Source organism: Macaca thibetana, chromosome 2 (assembly GCF_024542745.1).
Source record: "Macaca thibetana thibetana isolate TM-01 chromosome 2, ASM2454274v1, whole genome shotgun sequence".
Taxonomy (NCBI): Eukaryota; Metazoa; Chordata; class Mammalia; order Primates; family Cercopithecidae; genus Macaca; species Macaca thibetana.
The window spans coordinates 107,236,632-107,262,765 of record NC_065579.1 but is presented as its reverse complement, the minus strand read 5'-3'; the positions used below and the strand labels follow the sequence as shown (position 1 = coordinate 107,262,765).

General features: G+C 51.8%; 2 protein-coding genes across 3 annotated transcripts in view; both read left to right on the top strand.

Moving 5' to 3' along the window:
- The window catches only part of STIMATE (STIM activating enhancer), a 239,118-nt gene extending 217,061 nt beyond the window's left edge, over positions 1-22,057 (top strand). Inside the window, exons 3-9 of the mRNA XM_050781100.1 lie at positions 2,811-2,859; positions 5,877-5,972; positions 8,655-8,776; positions 13,546-13,658; positions 14,692-14,769; positions 15,531-15,680; positions 18,197-22,057. Coding sequence (XP_050637057.1) covers positions 2,811-2,859; positions 5,877-5,972; positions 8,655-8,776; positions 13,546-13,658; positions 14,692-14,769; positions 15,531-15,680; positions 18,197-18,313 — 725 coding nt within the window. The 3' untranslated portion in view covers positions 18,314-22,057. The remainder of the gene's footprint in view (positions 1-2,810; positions 2,860-5,876; positions 5,973-8,654; positions 8,777-13,545; positions 13,659-14,691; positions 14,770-15,530; positions 15,681-18,196) is intronic.
- A 1,560-nt stretch (positions 22,058-23,617) lies between these two features.
- On the top strand, positions 23,618-25,712 carry MUSTN1 (musculoskeletal, embryonic nuclear protein 1). 2 transcript variants are annotated; one of them, XM_050781103.1, is made up of 3 exons: positions 23,618-23,906; positions 25,087-25,219; positions 25,405-25,712. In XM_050781103.1, the coding sequence occupies exons 1-3, from the start codon at positions 23,898-23,900 to the stop codon at positions 25,509-25,511; spliced, it is 249 nt and encodes an 82-aa protein (XP_050637060.1). In that variant the 5' UTR covers positions 23,618-23,897; the 3' UTR covers positions 25,512-25,712. The 2 variants fall into 2 exon arrangements, with proteins under 2 accessions (XP_050637060.1, XP_050637061.1); XM_050781104.1 differs by lacking the exon at positions 23,618-23,906 and adding an exon at positions 23,936-24,102.
- Positions 25,713-26,134: the final 422 nt, after the last annotated feature.

The following is a 26,134-nucleotide window of genomic DNA, read 5'->3' as shown; positions in this document are numbered from 1 at the left end:
CAAATAGCTTTCACCTAGGTTCACCAGTGTTGTGATGCTACATGTTTTCGTTTGCTCAGGCTGCCATAACCAAATATCACAGACTGGGTGGCTTAAACAGTAGGCACTTATTTTCTCACGGTTCTGGAAGCCGGAAGTCCACAATGAAGGTGTCGGGGAGCAGGCTGGGTTTCCTCCAAGGCCTCTCTCCTTGGCTTGCAGATGGCCATCTTCTCCGTGTTCTCACATGGTCTTTTCTTGGTGCACTCACACTTCTGTGTCCTAATCTCCTCCTCTTGTAAGGATACCAGTCATATTGGATTAGGGCCTCCACATGCTCTCATTAAACTTTAATTACCCCTTTAAAGGCCCGGTCTCCACATAGTCACGCTCTGAGGTGCTGTGGGTTTGGACTTCAACAGACGACTTTGGAGGAGACGGCACAGTTCATCCTTTAATACCACATTTCCTTCTCTTTCTGTGTGTGTGTGTGTGTGTGTGTGTGTGTGTGTGTGTGTGTGTATATAATGTTAATATAGTATAATTATAGCAGATTTATGATATAATTTGTTGTATTATTCATAATTATAAAACCATTTATTATATATAATTATAATGTATAATATATTCCCCCAAACCACTGAGAAGTAAATTGCAGCCACTGTGTTACTTTGGCATCCATCTCCTAGGAACAAGGACATGCTCCTCAGGATATATTTGATGTCCTTTATTTTACAGTGATGGGGACAGATTCCCCTGAAGTAGAAGGAGAAATGAGCATGCAGTGGCTCTGGCCCTGACTGGGGGCATTCCCTCCAGATGGTTTTGTCCTGGCCTAGTTTTCTCCTGTCTCCTTCCTGAGTTCCAGCCCCCGAGTGAGATCTGGCGTGCTTAAGAGAAGGGGCCTCCTGCTTCCAAGAGCTGTTGAGGCGAGCAGAACCCCTTGGCCTGGACTCCAGATTCTCTGGCGTTGGTGAGGTTTAGGATCTCTGATGTGTTGACGAGATGACAGACCTCCTCACAACTTCACCTGCTCGTTGGTCTCTCTCTCTATCAACATGTCTCTCTAAACAGACTTGTTACTGCAATTCTTTGTATAGGCAGTCCTTGCCTGGCAAATGCAGACTGCCTGTGTTTATTCAGAGAGTACAGTTTACTGTCTTGGCTACCATTTTCTCCTTCCCTGTCTCCCTTCTCCTCCTACTCTGACGGAAGTAGGTTCTTGCCCACCACCAGGAGTAACGAGGCATCTTCTGTGGGCTTGCGTCAGCGTCTGTTTCTTCCACAGTACTTTTCTGTGGGAAAATATCACATAGGCAGCACTTTCAGTGTTTCTCTTAGTAGATAGAATCATTGTGAAGTACTTGCCTAGCACTTCAATGGAGGATGCTTAGCCTCAAAACTTTTCATTTCCTCTTGTTCAGGCTGTCATGTCTACAGACCCAAGGTTCAAACGTAAATCGGGCGAGTTCTTCGCTATCCAAGGCCAATCAGGTTGTTGCCGAATGTGCCCAGACATCCACTGTCTACTCAATTAACAGAGCTCCCCTCCCCTCCCCTCCCCTCCCCTCCTCATCTTGTCTCTTTTCTTTTCCTTTTTTGAGGTAGAGTCTCGCTCTTTTGCCCAGACTGGAGTGTAATGGTGCAGTCTTGGCTCACTGCAGCCTCAACCTCCTAGGCTCAAGTGATCCTCCCACCTCAGCTTCTGAAGCAGCCAGAACCAGAGGTGTGTGCCACCACACATGGTTACTTTTTAAAAAATATTTTGTAGAGACGTGATCTCACTCAGTTACCCAGGCTGGTCTCGAACTCCCGGGCTCAAGAGATTCTCACACCTCAGCTTCGCAAAGTGCGGGGATTACAGGCATGAGCCACCACACCCGGCCATAGAACTGCCTTTCTAAAACGTAGTCCCAACCTGTCTTTGACTCTGCTTAGAATTCTTCCCTGGCTTTTCCTTTCCTACAGGATTCATTCCAGTTTCCTTGGCCCAGCATTCAAGATCGTCCCTCTTTTGGCCCCTACTCAATTTGTCACCCTGTTACCTGCTGCTCCCCCAGGAGGTTCCCTTGTTACTGTATTGAAGCCAAATTAAATGAGGCCAGACACACTGCCATGCTTCGTCCCTGTACCTAATGGCTTGTGATATTTCTCAGAACGTATCTTCTCTCCCCTCCCTGATCCATTTGCCAAATTCTTACCCAGCATTCAGGGCTTGGCTTGACCATCCCCCATCAGTAAAGTCTCTTCTTCACTAGAAGATAGAAGGCATACAAACGCTTCGGTCCCCACTGCAGGGTTGACCATCCTTCCCTTGTGCCATCATTCTGCTGCAGACTTGACTCTTCTCTAGCATGTATCACACCGTATGTGATATGTACGTGTTAGCCCCCTGGTTGCAAGAAAACTGGTTTTACCTTTGTGTCCTTAGTGCCTGGGTTGGAGTAGGCACTCAGTAAACATTTGAGTGGATGATGGATTTGTCCTTGGATAGAGCACATCCTGAAGTTAGAAGCAGCTGCATTTCACTTTGTCATTACCAGTCCTTATCCGAGTGAGCCTTGTGTGTCACAAAGGGGAAAATACAGTTTTCCACATGCTATGAGGAGTCCTTCTCCCTAAGCGTCCAGTTCTAAGGAGTCCACACCAATCATCAGCAACACAGGACCTCAGTGGCCTGCGCTGGGCTTACTGTGTGTTGTCACATGTTAACAGAGAAAGTGCCTTACCTTGGTTCTATACACAGCGAGTAGACTGATAACCCAGCCTGTATGTGCATCTTGCTTTACATTGCTTCTTTGAAAAGCTACTGACGTCGTCTTTTCTTTCAGTCAAACGCTTCAGAGAACCAAAGCATGAAAGACGTCCGTGGAGGATATGGTATGTGTTTAGGTATTAACTCATTCAGGAGTGCTTTTGACTATGTTGGGAGTCTTAGGGGTGGGGATGAGGTATGGTGTTGGAGTGGGGAGGGCATGGAATGTGAGAAATGATACATAATATCATGTACCTGGAATCCCTGAGTTAAAGTCATCAGGAACTATGTATATGATGAAAGCATTTCTCTTTCTCCAGGTAACTTTTGATCCTACCTTTATTTTAGAATCACTCTGTTTCCACTTCTAGAAGATGGAAGATACACAAATACATCACTCCCCAATGCTGGCTGCTTCATCTTTGTCTACCTGTTGTTAGATTTGGTTTAAATTCCTGGATTCTGTAGTCTATATGTACAAGCAAAAACTAACCCAAATTTGGAGATCAGTCAAACATAGCATATAAATGCTCTTCTCTCCAAATGAGTCTTTCTTGGTCCTAGCATAAAGGAAAACTGTTTCTCTACTCAAAATACTTTTGACACCAAATATATGAGGGTTTTCTTCCCCCAGCATCAACCAGCTTTCCAACTTTGCAAGTACCACTTGGGTGTCCCATAATTTAATTCACTTCGGACACTTAACTACCTGGAGTTAGAACAGAATCCACAGGTTAAGGGCTCAGTCCCACAAACTGCCCCCTTCTTCAGTGCCTGTTGTAAGTAGTGGGGTCCTCAGGGTATCCACATTTCCGTCCAACTTTGCTATGAAGTCAGGGGTTCCCACAACCCCCACTTCCCCACTAAGATTCAGTAATTTGCTAGAACGGCTCATAAAACTCAGGGAAACATTTACTTACATTTACTGGTTTATTATAAAGGACCCAGATGAACGCTAGATGAAGAGGTGCATTGGGCGAGGTCCAGAAGGGTCCTGAGCACAGGAGTTGGGGTGTGCCCCTCTCCCAGCACGTGAACATGTTTACCAGCCCAGAAGCGCTCCAAATCCCATTGTTTAGGGATTTTTATGGAGGTTTCATCATGTAGGCATGATTGATTATTAACTCAGTCTCCAGCCCCTCCCTTCTCCCTGGAGGGTGGGGGATTAGGACTGAAAGTTCTAAGTTTCTAATCATGACTTGGTCCTTTTGGTGACTAGCCCCATCCCGAAGCTATCTAGGAGCCCACTAACGCTTGCTTCATTAGAGCAAAAAGCTGTCTTCCAGGAAATTCCATGAGGTTTAGGTGCTCGTATCAGGACCAAGGCCAGAGACCAAGTATTAGAACAAAAACTCCTCTTAGCACCTCTATTACTCAGGAGATTACAAGTGTTTTAGGAGCTCTGTGTCGGAAACCAGGACAGAGACCAAATACATATATTTCTTATATAGACTTTGATATAATATATCAAGCATATATTTATTTCACAGAAGATGATCCTGCAGTCACAATTTTTCCTTCGTAAATTGGTGGTAAAGCTTCGGAAGTAGGTTCTAAAGACAAAACTCTAAAGTAATACATCACCTGGAAGGATACAGTCAGCTCTTTAGGACAGCTCGTGTCCACAAGAAGCTGCCTGTTTTAGGCTGCCTTGGGCTTGCACCTTTCCTAACAAAATAGCCATTTTCTCCTTCAGAGGAAATGTCAGTAATCACTGTGATAAAATTTTTAAGTGTGTACTTGCTTGTGCTTAAACATGTTGCTGCCGAATGTTGATAATTCTTTTTATTTCCCCCCCTTTGATTTTTCTCAAACCCCATTAACTTTAGAATGTATGACTCCCACCTCAGGTCTGGGGCAGGACCTGGTGGAGACCTAGCTTTGGGGCTCTCTGAGTCTTACATGCATTGTCCTTTGGTAACTCCTCCTTTCCGATGAGTCTAGGGAATGATTTTCCAGCCACCATCACTGGGTTGGTCTGGATAATCTCCGCAGTCCTGAGACCCTGCCCAGCTGGGAGGCTGCAAGAGACAGAGATGACCAAGAGGTGCCTCGACCACAGAGGAGAGTGACTGCCTGGTACTGCTGGCGGAGGACATACTGAAGGCACACGCTGTCTCCACCGTGCTCCTGTCACATAGGCGGGGGGACAGCTCCTCTCAGAGATTAACGCCCTTGTTTTTTCTTTTTTGAAATGCTTATCGTCTAGTCCAGGGGCTGGCACACTGCAGCCCGCAGGCCCGGTGTGTGTGATTGGAATAGCTGTGTCTATGACTGCATCGTTCTCCAGCAGCAGGGCTGAGGAGTTGAGATAGAGATGTATGGTGCACAAAACCTCAAATATTTATTCTTTGGTCCTTTACAGAAAAGGTGTGCCTACCCTCATCTAGCCCGTTGTTTAAATGGCAGCAGCTAAAATTTCTTTAGGGATCCAGCTGCAGTACTGGATTTGTGCTAGTCTTGTTAATTTCACGCATAATCTAGCTCGTTGTGAGTGAAGTTGAACGGGAGCACTTTAAAATAGAGGCAGTCCTTGGGCTGCATCGCAAAGCTGTGATCGAGCATTTTATTTTGAAGTAAGAACATGAAAAATTTAAAACATATTTTAAATATCAATCCTTGACCTTTTAGGGATTTCTTTTTTTTTTTTTTTTTTGAGATGGAGTCTCACTCTGTCGCCCAGGCTGGAGTGCAGTGGCGTGATCTCCACTCACTGCAAGTTCCGCCTCCCGGATTCATGCCATTCCCCTGCCTCAGCCTCCCGTGTAGCTGGGACTACAGGCGCCCACCACCGCGCCCGGCTAATTTTTGTATTTTTAGTAGAGACGGGGTTTCACTGTGTTAGCCAGGATGGTCTCGATCTCCTGACCCCGTGATCTGCCCGTCTCGGCCTCCCAAAGTGCTGGGATTACTGGCTTGAGCCACCGCGCCGGCCTTTTAGGGATTTCAAAGGCAGTGTTATTGCGGACTTTGAAAGGTGGCTGTGATGCCGAGCCTGAGTTAGCATTCGAGGCCCGGGAAGAGATGACCAGTGACTGGAAGGTTGGGTGGCTTTTTTCCTGTTTCAGACTTCTCGTTTTCCTCAAATTGGATATTGCCCTCCTGTCAGGCTGATAACCAGTGTTGGTTTTATTTTGTACAGGTTTTTAGACACTTCCAAGCAAGCCATAGGAATGCTGTTCATCCACTTTGCAAACGTATACCTAGCAGATCTTACTGAAGAGGACCCTTGTTCACTGTAAGTGGCCCCTGTTTGAGTGCAAACATCAGCTGCCCCTCCGTTGAAAATATAGGCTGGCCTTGCTTTCTGCTGCTGGTCCTGCTCCCTCTGGCTTGAGGAGAGGGTGCTCCCTTTTTCCTCTGCTCCTCTGAGAGACCATGCTGTGCATGCTGTCTTGGAGCTCACATACACAGCTATCAGTCGGCTTGTAGGGCTTTACATGGTGACACTTTCCCTGTGCACTGGCTTTCTGTTCATCAATCCAAGTTCTGTCCTTTGATTTTCTAGTGTCCTTATGTCTCCCAGTTTCCAAGCCACCCCTGGCAAGGAAGAATAATGCCCTACAGGAGTGTCTCACTGGGGCTCACAGGAGGACACACTGGGGCTACTCTGTGGCATCACCCATTCAGGGTCAAAACTGTTGTTGACCATCATTGACCTCTTCCACCTTATCACTGCAGCGTGCCTTCCATGCAGCCCCCAGAGCAATCTGTGACCTCAGTCCTGCCATGATATTCTGTCCTCCTTGCTAATGGCACCCACATGGTTCTTCTCTTAGCAGGTAGAGTGGCAGAGGAGGCTTGCCTACCTCTTCTGCCTCCCTTTGTCTTTACAGCAGCCTGCCATATATTAATAGAGACTTTGATTATCCCCATTTTACAGTTATGGAACTGAGGCACAGAGAGGTTATATATACTGTAAGTTCACACCGCTCAGGAGTCATGGAGCCAAACCAGTCTGGCCTCCAGGGCCCACATGATGCTTTGCTATGTCAGAATCATCTGTGTTGAGTATGGAACATAGAAGTTTCTCTCTTTATTCCCAAGGCGTGGCGCACAGTAGGCTCGTAAATGTTTGCTAAGTGAATGAATGAAAGTAAGGCCTGTATGTACATCACATGTCCTTGTTCTCGCAGGCGTGAGATGTTCTGGACACAAATTAAAGTATTTGAGAGCAGCATAGCTTCAGGCCAGAGAGAAATTGCCTTGGAAGCAATTGCTGCTCCTGCCATCTCTGGTCTGAGAGTGACCCCTTGTGATTTTACAGAGGAAGGGCAGGCAGGAGAAATGCCCCCTCCCTCTTTGCATGGGTTTTCCTGCTGACCTACCCTAGCACAGGCTGCGCCCTCTGGCATCAGAGTGCTGTGTGCACATCACCAAAGCTCCAGCCCGGGATAGGAGGCTGTGAGGCTGCACAAAATGTCTCAAGCCTCAGCCACTGGAAAGCCCACCACAGCTGGGGCATGTGGTGTCCTGGAGCTTACCTGCAAGGATTTCAGAGCCACATGGTATCTCAGAGGGTCAGTACTGGACCCAGTGCCCTTGCCTCCCACTCTGTCTACCGTGGAGAGCTGGGGCTTGTGGTCAGCAGTGCTCAGCTGGATCTGGGTACAAGCCCTCAAGAGAGGGTGAGTGGCAAAGGGCCTTTCTTTGGTGAGAGAAAAGATTTTGTGTCAGATGGAAACAGACCTTACCAGAACACAGTCCATGTGGCACGCCCTTCAGAGCATCCTCCTCTCATTCCCCCAGTTATCTTGCCTTTTCCCATAGGGAGGAAAGCTCTCTCTTTAAAGTGTAGGTCGGGCACGGTGGTGTAGGCCTGTAATCCCAGCACTTTGGGAGGCCAAGGCAGGCAGATCTCTTGAGGCCGGAAGTTCAAGACCAGCCTGGCCAACATGATGAAACCCTGTCTCTACTAAAAATACAAAAATTAACTGGGTGTGGTGGTGGGCACCTGTAATCCCAGCTACTTGGGAGGCTGAGGCAGGAGAATCACTTGAACCCCGGAGGCAGAGGCTGCAGTGAGCTGAGATTGCACCACTGCACTCCAGCCTGGGCGGTAGAGGGAGACTCCATCTCAAAAAAAAAAAAGTGTAAAAATATTACTTAGGCTTGACTGCAGATGGGGATGGGCGAAGGCCACGTGGCCCTGCCCTCTTTGTCTGTGAAACCCCAGAGGCTGTTTTCCTGTAGCTCTCTGGTGCAGCAGCACTGTTCTGGGCTTCCTGGGCTGGACTTTCAGGGAGTGAGCAGAATCATTGCATAGGCATTTCTGTCATCAGTTAAGTTCTATTTCCTGGTGACTTCCCTGGCTGCTTCCAGGTACTCTGTCTTCCATTGAACCTTCACCTGGCAGACGCACTGGCAGGTTTTTGTTTTGTTTTTTGGAGATGGAATCTCGCTCTGTCGCGCAGGCTGGGGTGCAGTGGTGCAATCTCGGCTCACTGCAACCTCCGCCTCCCGGGTTCAAGAGATTCCCCTGCCTCAGCCTCCCGAGTAGCTGGGATTACAGGCACATGCCACCACGCCCAGCTAATTTTTTTGTATTTCTAGTAGAGACGGAGTTTCACCGTGTTAGCCAGGATGGTCTTGATCTTCTGACCTCGTGATCCGCCTGGCTCGGCCTCCCAAAGTGCTGGGATCACAGGTGTGAGCCACCTCACCCGGCCAGCACTGGCAGTTTTTAAGTGTCTTTGCCCCTCACTCACCTCCCTCAGGTGGTCCCACTCCTGATGAGCTTCAGCACATGGTTGGGAGGCACCTGGAAGTGACAGCTACACTAGCACATGAGGGCTGCCAGCCCCCAGAATGGGCCCAAACAAATGCTGGGTCTGTCCGCTTCCCTCAGGCCACCTGCGTCAGCCATGACCTCTGGCCCTGTGGCTTCTGCCGTGAGCATGCATGTGCCCTGTCCTCACAGGTACCTCATCAACTTCCTCCTGGATGCCACTGTGGGCATGCTGCTTATCTACGTGGGGGTGCGTGCCGTCAGCGTCCTGGTGGAGTGGCAGCAGTGGGAGTCCCTGCGCTTCGGCGAATATGGTAATGTGCTGTGGACAGGGCCTGAGGGAACTGCTGGAGGTCTCTGCTCCTTGCCCCATGCGGCCCACCAGGCAAACAGATCCAGAAATGGCTGGAGAGCTGCCATTGTCTCCTCTTTGTGGTAGAGGGGGCTGTTCTGGGTTCGAGCTCACCCTCCTGTGGGTATGGGTGCCTGCTTTACCGCCAAGGCCCTCACCTTATGGCAGGGAAGGTAGCAGGAGACAGGAGACACTAGACGCAGAGAGAAGGCTGAATGTCTGTCCCTTCTCCTGGAAGACACCAGCAGTCCCACACACAGGACCACAGGGCCTCTTCATTCCGCCAGGCTGCCTGTCGAGCTCACGCCACCTGCCAGCAGGTTAGGGAGATGGGGCAGCCCTCATGTTCTGAGGGTGTTCAATAACGAGGCAGCAAGCCGTGCCTCTCTTGCTGCTGCACATCTGTGCCTGTCCTGTCGCCAGGCCGTTCCACACGGCTGGTACTGGAGGGTGGCTTCCTCAGGCCCTCGCTGCCCTCTGAGGTGTTCAGAACAGAGTTAGGGGTAACATCAGCTCTCTCCCACCCTTACAGCTGGCCCCGGGTGTCTGCAGGCAGAAGCTCCTCTTCCCAGGTGGAGCAGCATCAATGGAACCTTTGCCTTGAGAGAGCCACAGAGGACAAGAGGGAGGGAGAGCGGATGGAATTCGGGATCCGCACTCTCCTGTCCCAAAGAGCTCATGGCTGTGGGCTCAAGGGCCACTCACTCCTAGATGACTGAAGATTCACAAGGCACTGACGGTTTAAAAGGGGAGCCAATTCATGGAGCTGGCAATGAGTGCCTTGGGTATTTCCAGAAATCTCAAGTAATTGTTTGTCTCTGTTGAGGGGAGATGAAGTCAGGGGAGGGCTTTTCTTAGCCCCGTTACTTGATGCCTGATGAGTCACTGACTTAAGATAGCATCCAACACACAGCGTGTGCCTCCTGTGGCTCCAGGGAAGGCTTCTGAGAAGCTGCGAGTCATTGAGTCCTCAGCTGCGGAACAGAAATGGACTACAGCAGGGGGACTAACACAGCGTCATCTTCATTTATAGAATGGACACCCAAAGGAGTTACGTGACGCACAAAGCTCACCCAGGCGGTGCACAGCTATGGGAGCCTGGGCCTGCTGCACCAGGATACCTAAACCCTCCCACCACCCCCACAAACAGTGCTCACAACTACTCCTTTGCAGTTGAGATCCCTTCTGGAAGGCATGGCTCCCAGCTCTACTATAGCTGACCAGTGCTAAGGTGGATCCACCATAGTCAGTCAGGTGCTGCTCAGTGACCTGGAAGTGAAGATCAGGTCTGGTTCGGATACACCAAGCATTAATGCTACCAGTTGTTCCCTCACATTTTGTCTTCATCCCCAAGGGTAGATCAGCCTCCTTCTCAATCTCTTGGCCTGCCTCGGCCCCTGCCCCTGCGTCATCCCACCACTGCCTTTGGGAGCCAGAGTCTTCAAGCCAGAATGTCTCCAAATAAAGCTGCAGGGACTATCCTGAGTCCTCCCCAGGCTGAGGAAGGATAGCTTGTCTGCTCAGTTACCTGTTGTTTTCTATTTCCATCAATTTATGTTATTTTCTATTGCTACTGTAACATTTCCACAAACTTCATAGCACAAACTGAAACAACACAAGTTGATTATCTTTTTTCGTTCAGATATCTGCCATGGGTCTCACTGGGCTAAGGTCCCAGTGTCAGTGGGGCTGGCTTCTGGAGCCTCTGGGAAGATTGTTTTCTCGCCCTTTCCAGCCTCTAAAGTCTGCCTGTAAGCCTTGGCTCGCAGCCCCTCCCTCCATCTTCAAAGCCAACAACAGTCGCTGGGTTTATCCCACATCAAGTTGCCCTGACTTCCTGCGGACTTCCACTTTAAAGTGTGATTTACATTTACTTGTGATTACCTTGGCCCCACCTAGACCCTCAGAATACTCTCCCTGTCTTAAAGTGAGCTGACTAGCAACCTTAATTCCATTTGCAGCCTCAATTCTCCTTTGCTGTGTGATGCTGCACACGCCCAGGTTCCAGGGATTTGGATGTGGGCAACTGTGTGGGGCTGTTACTCCGCCTCCCACACCTGTTATCCTGCCCATCCATTTGAGGCAGAGGTCCCCACAGCTCTCTTCTCGTGTAAATGGAGAAGACGGGCTTATTTTCTACGACGTGTCTTTTGTTCCTAGAAGAGAAAGCCATGAGTTTGCTGATGAGAATGTGGGACTCAGGGAAATAGGCCACACAGCCCCGGCGGTTGAGACCAGATCCAGTGCATGGTGTCTGCACTCTGATTACCATGCCACTCTTTCCCATGTGGAAGCCCTGACGTCTGGGTCACGGTGCTTCATGGGTCTTGCTGCCCGACCCTGGCCAAACTCTCCCTTTTGGAAGCCTCTCACCACAGATGTGTTCCCTCCTTTTGGCCCCTATTCCTGTGACTTCTACTGAGGAAATAATTAAACCTAAACAAAACACCTACATGCCTGAGGTTGTTCCTTGCAGTAAAAAGCAAGACACACAGGGCCGGGTGCAGTGGCTCACACCTGTCATTCCCAGCACTTTGGGGGACTAAGCGGGGAGGATCGCTTGAGCCCAGGAGCTTAAGACCAGCCTTGGCAACAAAGCAAGACCCCGTCCCTACAGAAAAAATGTTTTTAAAAATTAGCCAGGCACAATGACACGCATCCTTAGTCCCGGCTACTTGGGAAGCTGAGGCAGGAGGATCACTCGAGCCTAGGAGTTTGAGGATGCAGTAAGCTGTGTTCATGCCACTGCGCTCCAGTCTGAACAACAGAGTGAGACCCCGTCTCTAAGAAAACAGTAACAGCAATGACAAAGCAGGACATGCAACACTGCCTGGCATGTCTGTCCTTTAAAGAGGAGACTGGGGCGGGGCGGGGGCACGTCTGAAAGACTCACAGGTGAAACAGGAGTCAGGAAACACAGCAGCCACTTGCGCTTCTCCCAACAGTGGCTGCGTGAGATCTGGGTGCCCAGAGGAAATGGTGTGCCAGAGGGGGTCACGGCTGCTTTTTCTCTTTTCTCGTTTCTGAACTTTCTTATTCTAGCATCTAAATTAAAGAGGCAGCTGCAGCTAAGTTGTGTAGCAGAAACTTAGAACACCAGGGCGACGTGAGATGGGTGGGAGGAAAAGCATTTTCCTCCTTGTCAGTCACTTAAAACCGAAGAGCAGATGGAGTGAGCATGCAGAGCGAGCGGACGTCCTTCCATAGTAAATAAGCGGTGCCGCGCTCTCTGCTGGCTCCCAAACACTCCAGTCCTCGCAGAGAGATTTCCTAGTGGCGCTTTCTGATCGACTGTCCTCAAACTTACGTAATAGTTTCTCACAAATAAGTTCATCTGTTGTTTTGAGAACTGCTCTTGATAAGCTTTGGTGACTTACCGAAAGGAAAAGGATTGCAAAACTCATTAACCTATCAAGGAGGGATTATGCTTCTGAAATGAGTTTTTTGGCTCAAATGTTTCCTATCCCTTAAGTGAAAGTAGAAAGGAATTGCTCAGAAGAGGTGCCTGATATGTTTCTGCCTGTTTTCTGCCACACTTCTCCCCGGGTTTTCCAGAAAAGGGAATGGCGTGGTGTTTTGTCCATTACAGATGCATAAAGGCATTCCCTTGTGTACAGCTGACAGGCTTGGGCAGGGCGTGGGCCTCCAGCATGGGTGCCCAACAGGGATTGCTACAGAACCGATAAAAGCCAAATGAGAAGCTAGATATTTCTCTTTGGACCAAATTATCTTCTCACAGCCTGGATTAGGGCCTTTGCCCACCCCCCCAAAATGCTACCCTGTACCCCCTCTTCTGACCAGCTATGGTAAGGCAGCTCTGGCAGAATTTCCAGGGTGAGACCCAGGCGGCTTTCCCACATCCTGCTCTCCCATGGGTCTCCCACTTTGGGGAGGCCTGTGTGGCTCCCAGGAGCTACCCTAGGGTTCTTCATGTCACAGGATCATTCCCTGGAGGGGCTGGTCTTCTCTCCGTTCAGAATGTCCTGGAGACACTCCAGGGCCTGCATGTCCCCCAGCTTGGACTATTAGGTCCCTCGGTTTCTCAAGCATGGTGACTGAAGGGGTCCTAGATGGACCTTTGTCACAGCCCTGGGCCCCGGCCCATCCCTCCCACCTCCTTTCCCCAAGGGCTTCTCTCCACTTCCTTGTCCCTGGCCAAGGTGTTTGGAGTGACCCATGCTGGACAGTCAGAGTCCAGATTCCTCCAGAGTCACGTTTCTGCTCTCAAGGCTGGGGTATCAGGGATGGCCCGGGGAGTGGGGTAAGGAATGGGAGGTGGGGAGGTGGGAGACAAAGCGACTGGGTCCTGCTTTATCCTCCACAAACATCAGTCCACTCGTGGACAGAGAAGGGAGGGGTAGCCCTGCCGTCACTGGAAAAATCAACAACGGATAAGAATAGCAGTCTTGCTTCATACAGCTTCTGCTGCCAGCAGGCAGAAAGAACAGCTTTTCTGAGCTCCAGCAATGAGCATTTCCTAACTTTAGCGCTTTTTAATCCCATCTTAGGATCTCTTAAAGTCCATTTTAGTATCTTCAAATAAGGAATTCTCTGATTTTATTTAAAATGCTGCATTTGTCTGTTAAGGATGAGGTAATCTTTTAGACTTTGGGGGACTCATTAAGTACCTTTACAGCCAGGGTTCTGGGGTGTGTGGGGGAGTGGGGTGGGGACATCATCTCACTCGGATGCCTGGCCCCCGTGTGACTAAGCACCTGCCTGTCCCTGCAGGAGACCCTCTGCAGTGTGGAGCCTGGGTCGGGCAGTGCGCTCTTTACATCGTGATCATGATTTTTGAAAAATCTGTCGTCTTCATCGTCCTCCTCATACTTCAGTGGAAAAAGGTTTGCTTCGTCCCTGCGTTAGCAGCTCCTTGCCACGCTGAGCAAGCAGCACTTCCTCTCCATCACCGACACACACCAACTCTAGGAAAACCAAACTTCTGTTTTAACTCTGTGAATGCGTCCTGGATTTGGTCTGATGTGGCAACTACTCCAAAGAGCTTGTCAATTCTTAGCGTCCATCCACTTTAAATGTCTGTTCTAGATGAAGCCTTGGGATGTATAAAACTAATGAAATACAGTCCCTGCCCTTGGCTTGCTACCATCTGATGGTGGTTTTTAGGCCTTGCAGCGACACATGTTTCTACATCGGCAGATATCCTGTCACACATCTCTCTTGGCTGATAGTTTAACTGAGCCATTTGGTGCCACAGGCAGCTTCCACAGTCTGTGACCTTCGGCGTGCTGATGCCCTGGCCAGCCTACGGGCTCTCCAACCCTGGCCTCTGCCCTCTGACCCCAGTTCTGTGTAGATAAACCCCCACTCCTCATCCCCAAATGCCCACGAAAGACCAGCTAGAAGCCTTTGAGAGCAAGTGGCTCAGCTTGGCCTCCTTTGGGTTTTATTTGTGGCTGGATTTTATTTAAGAAAATAAGCCAAGGCTTTTCAGAGCTGTTGTCTTTTCGGGGTGGTTGAGGTGTGGGATTTCTGTTAGAACGTGGTCTGGGGCCTCCTTGCTGGTGTCTATAATGAGCATCTGCTGAGTTCACTCCTCCAGCCCCTTGAAGCTTGCACTCTACTCTCCCGGTGGGCACTGCTTGCTTTGCCCTGGCTTGGTGGCTGTATGCCCACTGCACTTTGCAAGTCCACACTGAGGGGAATGCTGCCGAAGCACCAGCTGCTCCATGTTGTCTCCAAGGGTTCCTTGTGGACAGTCTCATCTGGGAACCTTGGGCATGAGGTGATGCTCCCACTGGGCTTTGGGGGAAGCGTCTAAGCTAAGGCTCCCTCAGGGCCTGTGGGTACCACCCACCCACCCCAGGCACACTCTTCAGTGGCCTCTCCCTACCTCACTGAGTCTGCTTCTCTTTACAGGTGGCCCTGTTGAATCCCATTGAAAACCCAGACTTGAAGCTGGCCATCGTCATGCTGATCGTCCCCTTCTTTGTCAACGTCAGTGCCATGTTGCGTTTTTACGTCAGTTTGCTCCCTGCCTGGCAGGGTTCCTGTCCAAAGTTCTGAGTCGGACAGAAAGCTCACTTTGTAGCCCTTAGGTCTTTTTGCGTGACCATTTGCCACCTCTCCCACCCCCAGACCTGAAAATGGCATGATTACCCCCTCAAAAGGCAAGGCCCCATCCCAGGGCCCCCATCCAGGATGGAGGGGCCTGGGAGCTTTATCTTGCCCTCCCTGCCAAGGGGCTTCCCACCAAGAAGCCCCACCCATGTGTAGCGCCAGCCTCTAGTTCAGGATCGTTTCAAACGTACCCATCGTTCATTCCTGACCACGGATCTTGAGAAACTCCCGAGCACAATGGCTAGAAGTTAGGAAACAGAAGTGGTGAGGGAAGCTGGGACAAACAGACAATGGCAGGGTGTGCTGGCCACCCACACGGAGTCTGTGGGGAGGGTCCCGGAACGCGTGTCCAGAGACCTTGCTTCCAGGCCCCAAACAGGCTGTTCCCCCAATTACCACAACAAAGACTTCTCAGGGCACGTTCCTTGCACACACTGATCAGAAAACTGAACCTGAGGACACGGAGACTGGGAGTCTCTTTCTAAGCTTTGGGAGATAGCAGGGTGATTGGATTGGGTTTTTCTTTCTCTAGCTCTGGATCTTTTAACCTGGAATGGGAGTGGGCGGATAGGGGGCTGCTCGGCTTTGCTTTGAAAAATGGTTTATCCCAAAGTAACCTGCATTTTTCCTTCCCGCAGGCTTTGATGTTTTGGGTAGTGGACAATTTCCTCATGAGAAAGGGGAAGACGAAAGCTAAGCTAGAAGAAAGGGGAGCCAACCAGGACTCAAGGAATGGGAGCAAGGTCCGCTACCGGAGGGCCGCATCCCACGAGGAGTCTGAGTCTGAGGTAGGGCCTCCCCGACTCTCCAAGGGCCCAAGCCATCACGTCGTTGGCCCAAGGGGGTCTCTGGTCTCATGTTTGTGTTTGGTCTTCCCTTGAGTGCTAAGTCACAGTGCGAGCCAAAGGACGGGAGAAGAGGCTGAGCCAGAGATGAGGGAGGGACAGACAGCTCTGTCCAGCCAGGACCCATTCCCACTGTCCCTTGGGCCTGCCTAGGGCAGGGGGGCATAGCAGATGGGGGTGGCTTGCCTGCGACAGTTCCTCTGTTGGTGGAGATGACAGGAGAGGGAGGTGCTGCCTTGTTTGGTGAGCTGGCAAGGACCATCATGGGCCTGGCGGTTGACCTTCAAGCATTAGGGTATTTGAATCTCTGCCCACCACTAAAGAGCAAGGGAAGTGTTGGCTAAGGCAGCTGGAAACTTCTAAAATATAGGGGTAACCAGACCTTACAGGAGGAACCTCATCCCCCCCTTATTTTCTGGTCTTCTGTGGACCTCAGGGAAGAACAGTGGCCATGAATAGCAGCCTTGAGGCCAGGATATGTGTTCTGGTGGCCCTGCAGCACTCACCCCACATCTGCGTGCAGGGCCAGCTCATGGGAGGCCTGGGAAGCTCCCGAGGCGGAGAGCACTGTGTGCAGGTGGGAGCTGCAGAAAAGCTGAGACGAACATCTTCCCTGGAGAGTCCGTCAGATGCATGGGTGAGGTGCAGGTGGACACATAAGTAGCTTGTCATGACACCGTAATATGTTCTGAGATTGAGGCGTAGGCACAACCCAACGAGGGCCCTGGGACAGCCTGGAGGGAGTTTCAGAAGACGAATAGATGAGTAGGACAGAGGGGAAGCCGTGTCTTCTCTAGGTGCTTGTCCCTAGAATCTGGCCAGCGCCTGTCATGAGAGCTTGGTGAACATTAGGTGAGTGGCAAACAGTGTTACGGGCAGAAGCAGCAGCTCATGAGCATTCATAGTCACATGGTTTGGTGTCTGGGCCATAGTGTGAAATGCACTGTGGCTTGTATTCTGGAGCACAGGACAGAAGGACAAGAAGTGAGGCACAGGCCGAGCTAGATGGGCGATGCCCTGTGATCTAGGCTGAGGCACTGGGATGTGCTTGTACAGGCAGTGAGGAGCAGTGGGAGTGTGGTGGTCAGGACCAAGACTAGAGGCAGGAAGCCCTGCAAGGGAGCAGTGCAGGGAAGAGGAGATGAGACTGCTTGCCCTGCCCTAGAATAGGAGTTCATGTTTCCCTGCACAGGTGGACTTTGGACCTCCTTATCCCAACCTAGGCGGTTCCAACCTTTCCCTGGTATTCAGAGGTCTAAGGAGCCAGGCAGGCAGGCAGGGAATGAGTGTGTTTGCCCCAGCTGCATGGCTGAGTCATTCCAGGGGCTTAGAACAGCAAAGTGCCGCTATTTGTCTTCAGCAGTTGCAGAGTTGGCTCAGCAGCCACGCTGGACTCCCCTTGCCCACAGATGCTTTCTCTTCCTTTTGAAAGAGGCTTTTCAGTCTGCCTCTGCAGTATTTAAGGCAGCTTCAACAACTGCATGTGTCATGGTTGAGCTTTTTTTAGCCAGGGTGACCTTAGGCTGCAGATCCCTGCTGAGTTTGTCCTGGTGGAGGTCGGTTCCCCTGGAGGTGGACCGAGAAGTGGGGAACATTAGCAGAGGAAGGGGGTCTGTTGACTCAGTGCTGGCTTCAGTAGCCCATGAGTGTTCTTGGAGTGAACATGGCCTATGGAGGCTAGTGTGTCTCACTGAGTATAGGGAGCGTTCCCTCACTCTCTTGTAAAGAAACGTAAGACTTGGCCAGGCATGGTGGCTCATGCCTGCAATCCCAGCACTTTGGGAGACCGAAGCAGGTGGATTACTTGAGTTTGAGACCAGCCTGGCCAACGTAGTGAAATCTCATGTCTACTAAAAGTAGCAAAAAAAAAAAAAAAAAATTGGGGCCGGGCGCGGTGGCTCAAGCCTGTAATCCCAGCACTTTGGGAGGCTGAGAGGGGCAGATCACGAGGTCAGGAGATCGAGACCATCCTGGCTAACATGGTGAAACCCCGTCTCTACTAAAAAATACAAAAAACTAGCTGGGCGAGGTGGCAGGCGCCTGTGGTCCCAGCTACTCGGGAGGCTGAGGCAGGAGAATGGCATGAACCCGGGAGGCGGAGCTTGCAGTGAGCTGAGATCCAGCCACTGCACTCCAGCCTGGGCGACAGAGTGAGACTCCGTCTCAAAAAAAAAAAAAAAAAAAAAAAAAAATTAACCAGGCATGGTGGCTCGCACCTGTAATCTCAGCTACTCAGTAGGCTGAGGCAGGAGAATCAGTTGAACTCAGGAGGCAGAGGTTGCAATGAGCCGAGATCGTGCCATGACACTCCAGCTTGGGTGACAGAGTGAGACTCTGTCCAAAAAAAAAAAAACCACACACAAAAGAAACATGAGACTTGAAGGGCCCAGAGTCCACGGAGGGCAAATGAAGAAGGCCCTGCTGGGGGTGACTCGGGCCCTACCTCTCCACTGCCTTAGATCCTGATCTCGGCGGATGACGAGATGGAGGAGTCTGACGTGGAGGAGGACCTCCGCAGACTGACCCCCCTCAAGCCTGTGAAGAAAAAGAAGCACCGCTTCGGCCTGCCCGTATGACACATTCCCATGCTGGGGGTGACAGGAGGGCCCCGCCAGCCGCTGGTGTGCAGAGGTCATCCCGCAGCATTGCTCCTTCCCCACTCTCTGCCCTTCCTTTCTACCTCTGCTCCTCTTGCTGTCTCTGCCCGCTCTCGCCTGCCCCCAGACTACTGTGACTTAAAAAGAGGGAAGAGGAGCCAGCGCCCGAGGGGGCCACGGGCGGCTGGAGGTCCCCATTCAGTTGCACTACAAACACTGACCAAATATGCAAGGAAGGAGTTGTGTTTGTTTGTTGTCGTCCCAGACAGTGTTGTGAGGGACCTGAGGCCCTGCCCCATGTCCGACCAGGTGGCAAGGTGGAAGGAAGCACAGGCACACAGACCGTGGGTGGGTTCCCTCACCACGGCTGTGGGCAGTGCGAACATGTAATGCCTTTGGGCTAAAAGTGACTCGTTGACCAACTTGGAAACGGAATGCTTTCTTACTCGAAATGGCTTTTGTAACTATTGATTTCTGAAGCTGGTTTTATGAGCTGTGACAGTGTTACCGGGTTGGGGGTATGTGTTTATTTCCTACAAAGTACTTATGGGACTAATGGGCAAAACAGAGATTTTTAAGTCTTCCGTATGCTGTTTGACTTTTATATTTTTAAGTTATATTTTCATACTATTGTATTTAAAAACTCTTTTTAATCCCCAAAGAAATGGGTTTATTTGCCTTTCATGGGATGTGGGCTGGCAGGAGGAAAAAGGAGTTTTTTATTTGGAATATTGTTAGATGATGCCCTATGATAAGATGAGACAAATGATTGGGGAGGGAAGGAGGATGGCTCTTCTCTAGAATCAGCAAACCCAGTGGTTCTGTGAAGATCAGACCCAAGCTTAGAGCAGCTGGTCTGGATGCAGATCCAGGAGCTGCAGAGTGTGTGGAACAGGAAGAGCTCTGTCCATGGCCGGCGAGCTCTAGCGTTCCTGCTGGCAGATTAGAGGTCTTAGTTAAATTTGACCAAGAAAGGAGCTTAGCTAAGAGGTCTTTGTGTCCAGAGGACCCAAGACTACCAGACTCCAGTGCGGTCTGCCTGTCTGCAGAGCCTCTAATCACGATTTAAAGTGGTCTTGGCCTCTCAGCCCCCACTGCTGCAGCCTTCAGAGCCAGCCTCTGGACGCAGCACCAGGAACCTCCTCTCCTGCTGCCCTAGTACCTGTCATCCTAGTGTCGTCTATTTGTTTTGCACAGCATTCTGGAGAACATCTGCCTCACAAAGTGATCCTGTTTTTCTCGCCCTCCAAAGCTGAGGTGGCTAAGGCAGGCAGGGGTGAGAGAGCTCACTCTCTAAACCACAGGCAGGGCAAGGTGCTTCTAGGCCGTGTCCCCTCCCTGGGGAGTGGCCCCTACTCCTCAGCATGGCTACAGGCCCCTGTGGCTTTGGGAGTTTCCTGAGTGACTGTGGAATGGGCTGACCCCGGCAGTTTCCCTGCTGTGGAAGCAGCAAGGTAGGGGCACTGCTCAGTGGTTTGTCAAGCTCAGAGGTGGCCACGGATGGTTAGGAACAGGAAGCCACACTGCTAAGGTGTGAGCTAGAAGGGAGACAGGCTGGACTTTAAGTGAGACAAGTGCAGAGGAGGCCACTCCACTTAGAACCTTCCTTTTAGACCTGCATGAACATGTGTTTCACTTAAGCACATTGGGTCCGAATTGTGGCGCATGAACCCAGCTGTTAAACCAGGTACCCTGGGACTGCCGTCTGCCTCTCAGAGTCCTGCCTGTTCTGGACTTGAAGGTGAACATCAGGGAGGCCTCCTCAGCCCATCTTCCGCCAGGAGTGCAGAGCCAGGATGCCGAGAGGAGCAGGGACTGTAACTGCGGTAGGAGGCAATTTTGCCGGTGTCGCTCCTGCTCAGACTGACTCTGTGCTCCCTCCCATCCACAGCTATGGTAGCCATTATTTCCCCCAGCAGCTCTCTAGTGGGGAAGAGTGGCGGGAACCAGGCCATTCTCAGTCGCATTGGGAAGACCAAGACTCATGTTCCTGACAGGACGGTCAGGAACTCATGTTCCTAAGAGGCGCTCATGGCATCACTGACTCAGTTCTGATTCCTTCCCTCCTGTTTCATTTTGGTTTGAACAACCTGTGCCTGCAGCTATTTCTTCCACCTTCCTGGAGCTCACAATCAGAGCTTCATGTTCAGTCTTGAGCTCCTAATGTTTCCAAACAGGGCAGGGGATAGAAGAGCCATAATCTGTGAAAGCTGTGAAACAAACCCTGGGTTATGTAAACCTCAGATGGTCTCATCTGAAGGCTCGGCCCAGTTCCCAGGGAGCAGTGGGTTTGGGGAACAAAGAGGTAGCTGAGGAGTGATGGTTTTTCCCTGTATCCTGATTTTCAGAAAGGGCTTTAGTCTCTGGGCTGCAGCTAGTAGCTGGCTGACCAGGGGATGGGGGTCTAATAGGGTGTCTCACCATAGGGCACCTCTCGTGTTTGGCCTTCCCTTTCTCGTGTATATGTGTGTGTGCACACACACAAATCTGTATCCCCAGGAGTGCCTCCTGCAGTCACTGGGGGCTCTTCCGTGGTGCACCATCCCATGAGAGCACATCAGAGGGCTGTGGTCAGGACTTCCTCCCGAGCTGCCCTCCCTCCCTGGGATGAGTTTCCTCACCACCTGCTCCAAGGTGCCTTACGAGGTGCAGCTCTTCACCTGGCCACATGGCATCCATCACCGTGCTGAGAAATGATGGGACGTTGACTGGATATTGTGTGCTATCAATCCGATTTGTCCAAATCTGGACCTCAGCCAAGCCACCTGTGATGGAACCTTGCAAGTCAAGGTCATGAACAAATTTCTTGTAACTATTGGAAATAAACTAATGAGGTAGAACTGTCATATCCAAATGGAAGAGGTGGTTGATACTGTTATTTCCTTTTGCTGTCAGAGGGTTGTTGACAATGGCAACCCCGGGGGCAAGGGGGGATGTTGGTGAGATCCCAGGTGGTGATGGCTTCTTGGTCCACTCAGCTTGCACACATGCAAGAGGAGGGTCTGTGGCCCCTCGGCCATGCTGGTGGTCTCCTTCCTCAAGTTTTAACTTGTGTCTTCCCTGGCAACAGGGAGTCATGGGTTAATGTCACCTGTCATGCCTCTTTCTTCAGGGAAAATGTTAAAAGGCTCAAATCCAAGCTGTGACTTCCCTTAGGCAGTGTAAGCCTGTAGGCTGCAGCCCCAAGTTTATGTCCAAAGGCTGCCTCAGAACCCTGGAGGGAACAGCGCCCAGCTGGCAGCCCACTCTGCCCTTGCAGTTCACTGGCCTTTTCGCAGCCAGGCTAAGATAGGCAGTACAAGGAGCTTCCCACCGGCCAGAGCAGCTGCCTCGTAGAGTGTGGGGCTGGCTTTTAGAAGTTTCACACGTTTGCGGCTGAGAGTGCAGAGCTCTCTGTTTCACTTTGTGAAACACTGGCAGCTCTGAGGGGCTTGGCTTTCGGTAAGGGACTTACGGTCTGACTTGCCACGAGCACCTTGAGCTCCTGGGTTGGTTGGTGGTTGGTTGGTTGGGTTGTTTTAAATTTGATTTTTCTTTTCCTGAAGTTTGTTAGAAGTCAGACCTATGCGAGCAAAACCATGGCCCACTTCAGCAGCCATCCAGTGGGGGTGCTTAATCGGTGGTGGTAGGATTCACAGAAACGTTTTTTTGAAATGAAAGAGATAATGTACTTACATTGTAAAATGGTTTACAATAAAGTTTGGCATCTTATTACAGTTTTTTAAAAAAAGAAGCCATCACATTTGTGGTGGTTGTTTGTGTGTTCTCTGGAGGTGAAACAGCTTGGCAGGGTCAAAAAAGATTCCCCTGTGAATTAGAAAGTTCTCCCCAGAGACCAGAGTGAGAAGGAACCTTACGGAGCCTCATGGCAGGAGTGGGAGCCCGCATCTGCCCATGGAAAACCCAAACATGCTCTTGCCATGTCCATCTCCACTTCCTCGCTAGTGAGAATTAAAGCAAGTCCGTCTCTGAGGAGGATGTCATGTTGGGGAGGTAGAGTATAAGCAGTGAGCAGCCCACATCCTCGTCCCTGAGGCTGCAGGGCTGGAAGGCAGGTCCCTGGGTAGAGCGTCAGCGTCAGGTGCCATCTGCAGGGGCACCCCTGGAGCTAGTGGAAGGCCCCCACGAGGCCTGGCCTGCCCTCGGCAGCCTCTTCGCCCATGTGCCACATCCTGGGCATTCCTCATGTCAGCACTTGTCTCAGATCAAGCCTGGCAGTCCTCTCATTGGCCTCCTGGAGCCAGGATGGCAGGAGGGGTATTGGGGTGGGGTTCAAAGTATGACAGCAATGGAGTGGCATTTGGGATAACCAAATGTCAGTGCCTGGTTGGGTTCCATCTGCCTGGAGCCTTCAAGGATAAAAATAATCTCCATAAACTGAAAAGGACTTAGATATGTCTGTCACTGGGAGGGCCCCAACCTCCTGTGCCTACCTATTCCCCACACCCACTCCAGGCTTAGGGTCCTGTCCTGTGCCCTGGGGGATCTTCCCCTTGCAAGGAGGAGTGTGTTAGGAGCTTTTAGCAGAGAAGAGCTAAGTGACCTTCCAGGGGAGCGATTGGGCCTGTTGTCTCCACAGCTCAATACCTGGAGTGGGCTTCACTGTCCCCCAACTGAAACTGTCCTGCAGGCCAGCCTCCCTGTGGTGGCCGCACCTAGTCGGAGACCTGAGCCTGAGCCTGCCTCCCACTTCTCTCAGTGCCATCACCATTGAGCATGGTTTCCTGCCTGGTCCTTTCCAGACCCCTTACTCCCCCTCGCTGAACTTGCAGTTGGAATGGGACAGAGGACAAGTACATCAGCAAAACCATGAGCAACTCCCCAGGCCTCTGTACCTCAGGCTGTCCACCTGTGGGCCTGCGGCAGCCCCTCTCTCTCTGGGTTTGCTGAGCAACTCCCCAGGCCCCTTTACCTCAGGCTGTCCACCTGTGGGCCTGCGGCAGCCTCTCTCTCTGGGTTTGCTGTCAGGGCCCAGTGAGCTTGCCGTGAGCAAAGGGAGCAGACACGGGAAGCTCCTGCTCTACCACCATGCAGGGGTGGAAAATCTCTCCACTGGAATCCAGGGGAAGGGATGGAAGAGGAAGAAAAACAAGCTTGGAGCAGTCCAAGCCGGCTAGGGCCCTCCGTTCCCTCAGGGACACCCCACACCCACCCCACACACTGGGATGAACCCTTGCAGAGGAACAATTCAGATGGTCACACATTCCAGGACCCACATCCGTAAACACATAGCAAGTCCACCAGTGCCAGCACCTCCCCCGGGGGAATCAAGCAGCTGTCCCGGAAGGCACAGGGTCTCTGCTGCCGTCTGCTTTCATCAGGGCTGCAAGCCCCAGGCAGCAGTACTCGGAGCCCCTCTCATCGCTGAGAATAAACTCTGAAGCCAGCGACCCTGCGGACCTGAATCATCAGGGAGCCTGCCGGAGGAGGGGCAGTGGCTCTCCGGGACAAGCAAGCAGGCTATATAAGTTCCAGAAGGCTGGGCTCCGCTCAGACCTTCTCCAGCAGCTGCCGCCTGCCAGACAGGCACCTTCAAAGACCCAGCGCTTACACAATACCCACCATGTCCCAGGTAGGAGGGCCCAGCATGGGCTGTGTTGATGCCAGAGGGAGTGGAGGTGGAGTCCTGGACACTTTCGGCTCTGGCAGCTGTGTCTTGAACTGAGCCCCAAGCATGAACTGGAGGCTCTGCAGCCCTTGGGAGATGGGGGCTCAGGGAGGACCCCCTGAAGAACCCCTCTTCTGTGTGGCTTTGGTGGTATTCCATGGTTTGTTAGGAGGAGTGGAGAGAAATGTTAGGGGTGGGGGCTTAGATAGATCTCTGCATGTGCCTGTGTGTGTGGGCGGGGGGCGCGTTTGTGTGCATGCATGTGTGTGCTGCTGCTGTAACTCAGTGTATAGAGCTTTGTGCATTTGTAGCTATGGCCCCTGCAGCCATGCACGCTGTGTGTAGCTACACACATAGGTCTGTCTGTCTCTGTGTATGATATATGCATGAAGCTGTATGTGTGTGCACATGAGGCTGGAGGGGCACAGCTGGGTGCATCCCTGTGCAGGGGTGTAGTGTGTTGCTCTGAGGAGCCTGTCCCAGGCTGACGGAGGAAATGCCTGCACCTGCACCCAAGCACAGGCAGGTCTCAGACTCACAGGCACCTGGGTTGAGGGGTAGGCTAAACACTGAGCCTGGGTGTCCCCCACCCTGGAGGGACAAACCAGTCTGCCAAGGGAGAGGATTGTCCTTGTTGCCTGCTCCGTGGGTGGGTGGCACTTTGGACTGTAACTCTGTGGGCATCTGGTCCTTCTACCCCATTTCCAGCCCCAAAGACACAAAGTAAATACTGGCGCTTTTGGGCAATCCTTGAGGGACCCCTTGGCACCCAGTGAGCAGGTTTTGGAACTAACCAAATGCCCTAGTATTGCCCAACCTGAGATAGTCCCCTTCACCGTTCCCCACTGTGCCCAGCCCTGAGCTTGGCCAGGCAGACAGACACACCAGTATGAGGCTGCAGCAGCCACTGCTCCCAGGAGCTCCCAGGCTATAGGGGAAGGGCACATGGGCAAGTCAGACCAAGACAGCTGGGAGACCTGCAGCAGGTGGAGCATAGTTGGGAAGGCTTTCTGTGGAAGAGGAGTAGAGCCTTGAATAGGCTTGGGTTTAGTGAACAGAGAAGAGGGGTTTGGGCCAAGGCACAGAGGTAGGTGTGCCCGCCTCGAGACTTTGGGTAGTAAGATGAGGCTCTTGGATCTCCAAGGCTGGTGCTCAGGAAGCCCCTATCAAGAAGAAGCGTCCCCCTGTGAAGGAGGAGGACCTGAAGGGGGCCCGAGGAAACCTGACCAAGAACCAAGAAATCAAGTCCAAGACCTACCAGGTCATGCGGGAGTGTGGTGAGTGTCCTCACGCCATCTGGGGCTGGGGGTGGGGGTGCAGGTGTGTGTCTGGTGGGGGGAGGTGGTCAAGGATCCTTTTCTGAGAATCCAGTATTCCTGGACTCAGGAAAGGGTGCACCCATCATAAGGGACCTTCCCTCCTGGGAAGCCAGGCTGGCCCCTGACTTTGCCTCCTCCCACAGAGCAAGCTGGCTCGGCCGCCCCCTCGGTGTTCAGCCGCACCCGCACAGGCACCGAGACTGTCTTTGAGAAGCCCAAAGCCGGACCCGCCAAGAGTGTCTTCGGCTGAGAAGTGCGCACCACTCCCCTTGCTGCCCGAATGCTCAGAAACAGGAGCCTTTCCCAGGAACTCTTTTTTATGCCACAGCACTTCCTCGCCCCTGCTGTCTCTGGGGCTGCCACCCTGCCCCACAGTCCTGGCCCTTCGACCAAGGGCTCCGCACCAGCACCTTGGAAGCACCAATAAAGAGGATGCCCGTGTGGCCCCGGCGGTTGGAAGGTGTTGGCTGGTCCCTGGCTTTGGCCACTATTGAGGGAGGACAGGGTGGGAACATGGAACATGTCCATTTGGGAGGATCCCAGGGGATAGCACAAGTGCTATGATGGCCACTGCCACATGCTGCCTTGGACGTGGAGACCCGGTGCTGACCTGTGACTTCAGACTCTTCTGAGCCTCAGTTTCCCCTTTTATACTACAGAGGAGTTGAGCTGGAGCCTATTCCATAAAGCAGGCCATGATGACACTGCTCAGAGTGAAGTGGGTGGGGTCTCAGAGACCACCTCTCCCCCTGCCCTCCACAGAAGCTGCTGAGAAGCCTCTGAGGGCCGGCAGGCTCTGCAGCACCTGGGGACCTCCAAACCCCTCTCCCTGCACTTTGGTTCACACTGCCTCCTTGCCAGCTTTTGTCCCCT

Bases quoted from the DNA above. Each gene is read 5' to 3' on its own strand.
- MUSTN1 (XM_050781103.1), top strand. The intron at 25,220-25,404 runs GTGAGTGTCCTC...CTCCTCCCACAG, and splicing joins CCAGGTCATGCGGGAGTGTG to AGCAAGCTGGCTCGGCCGCC.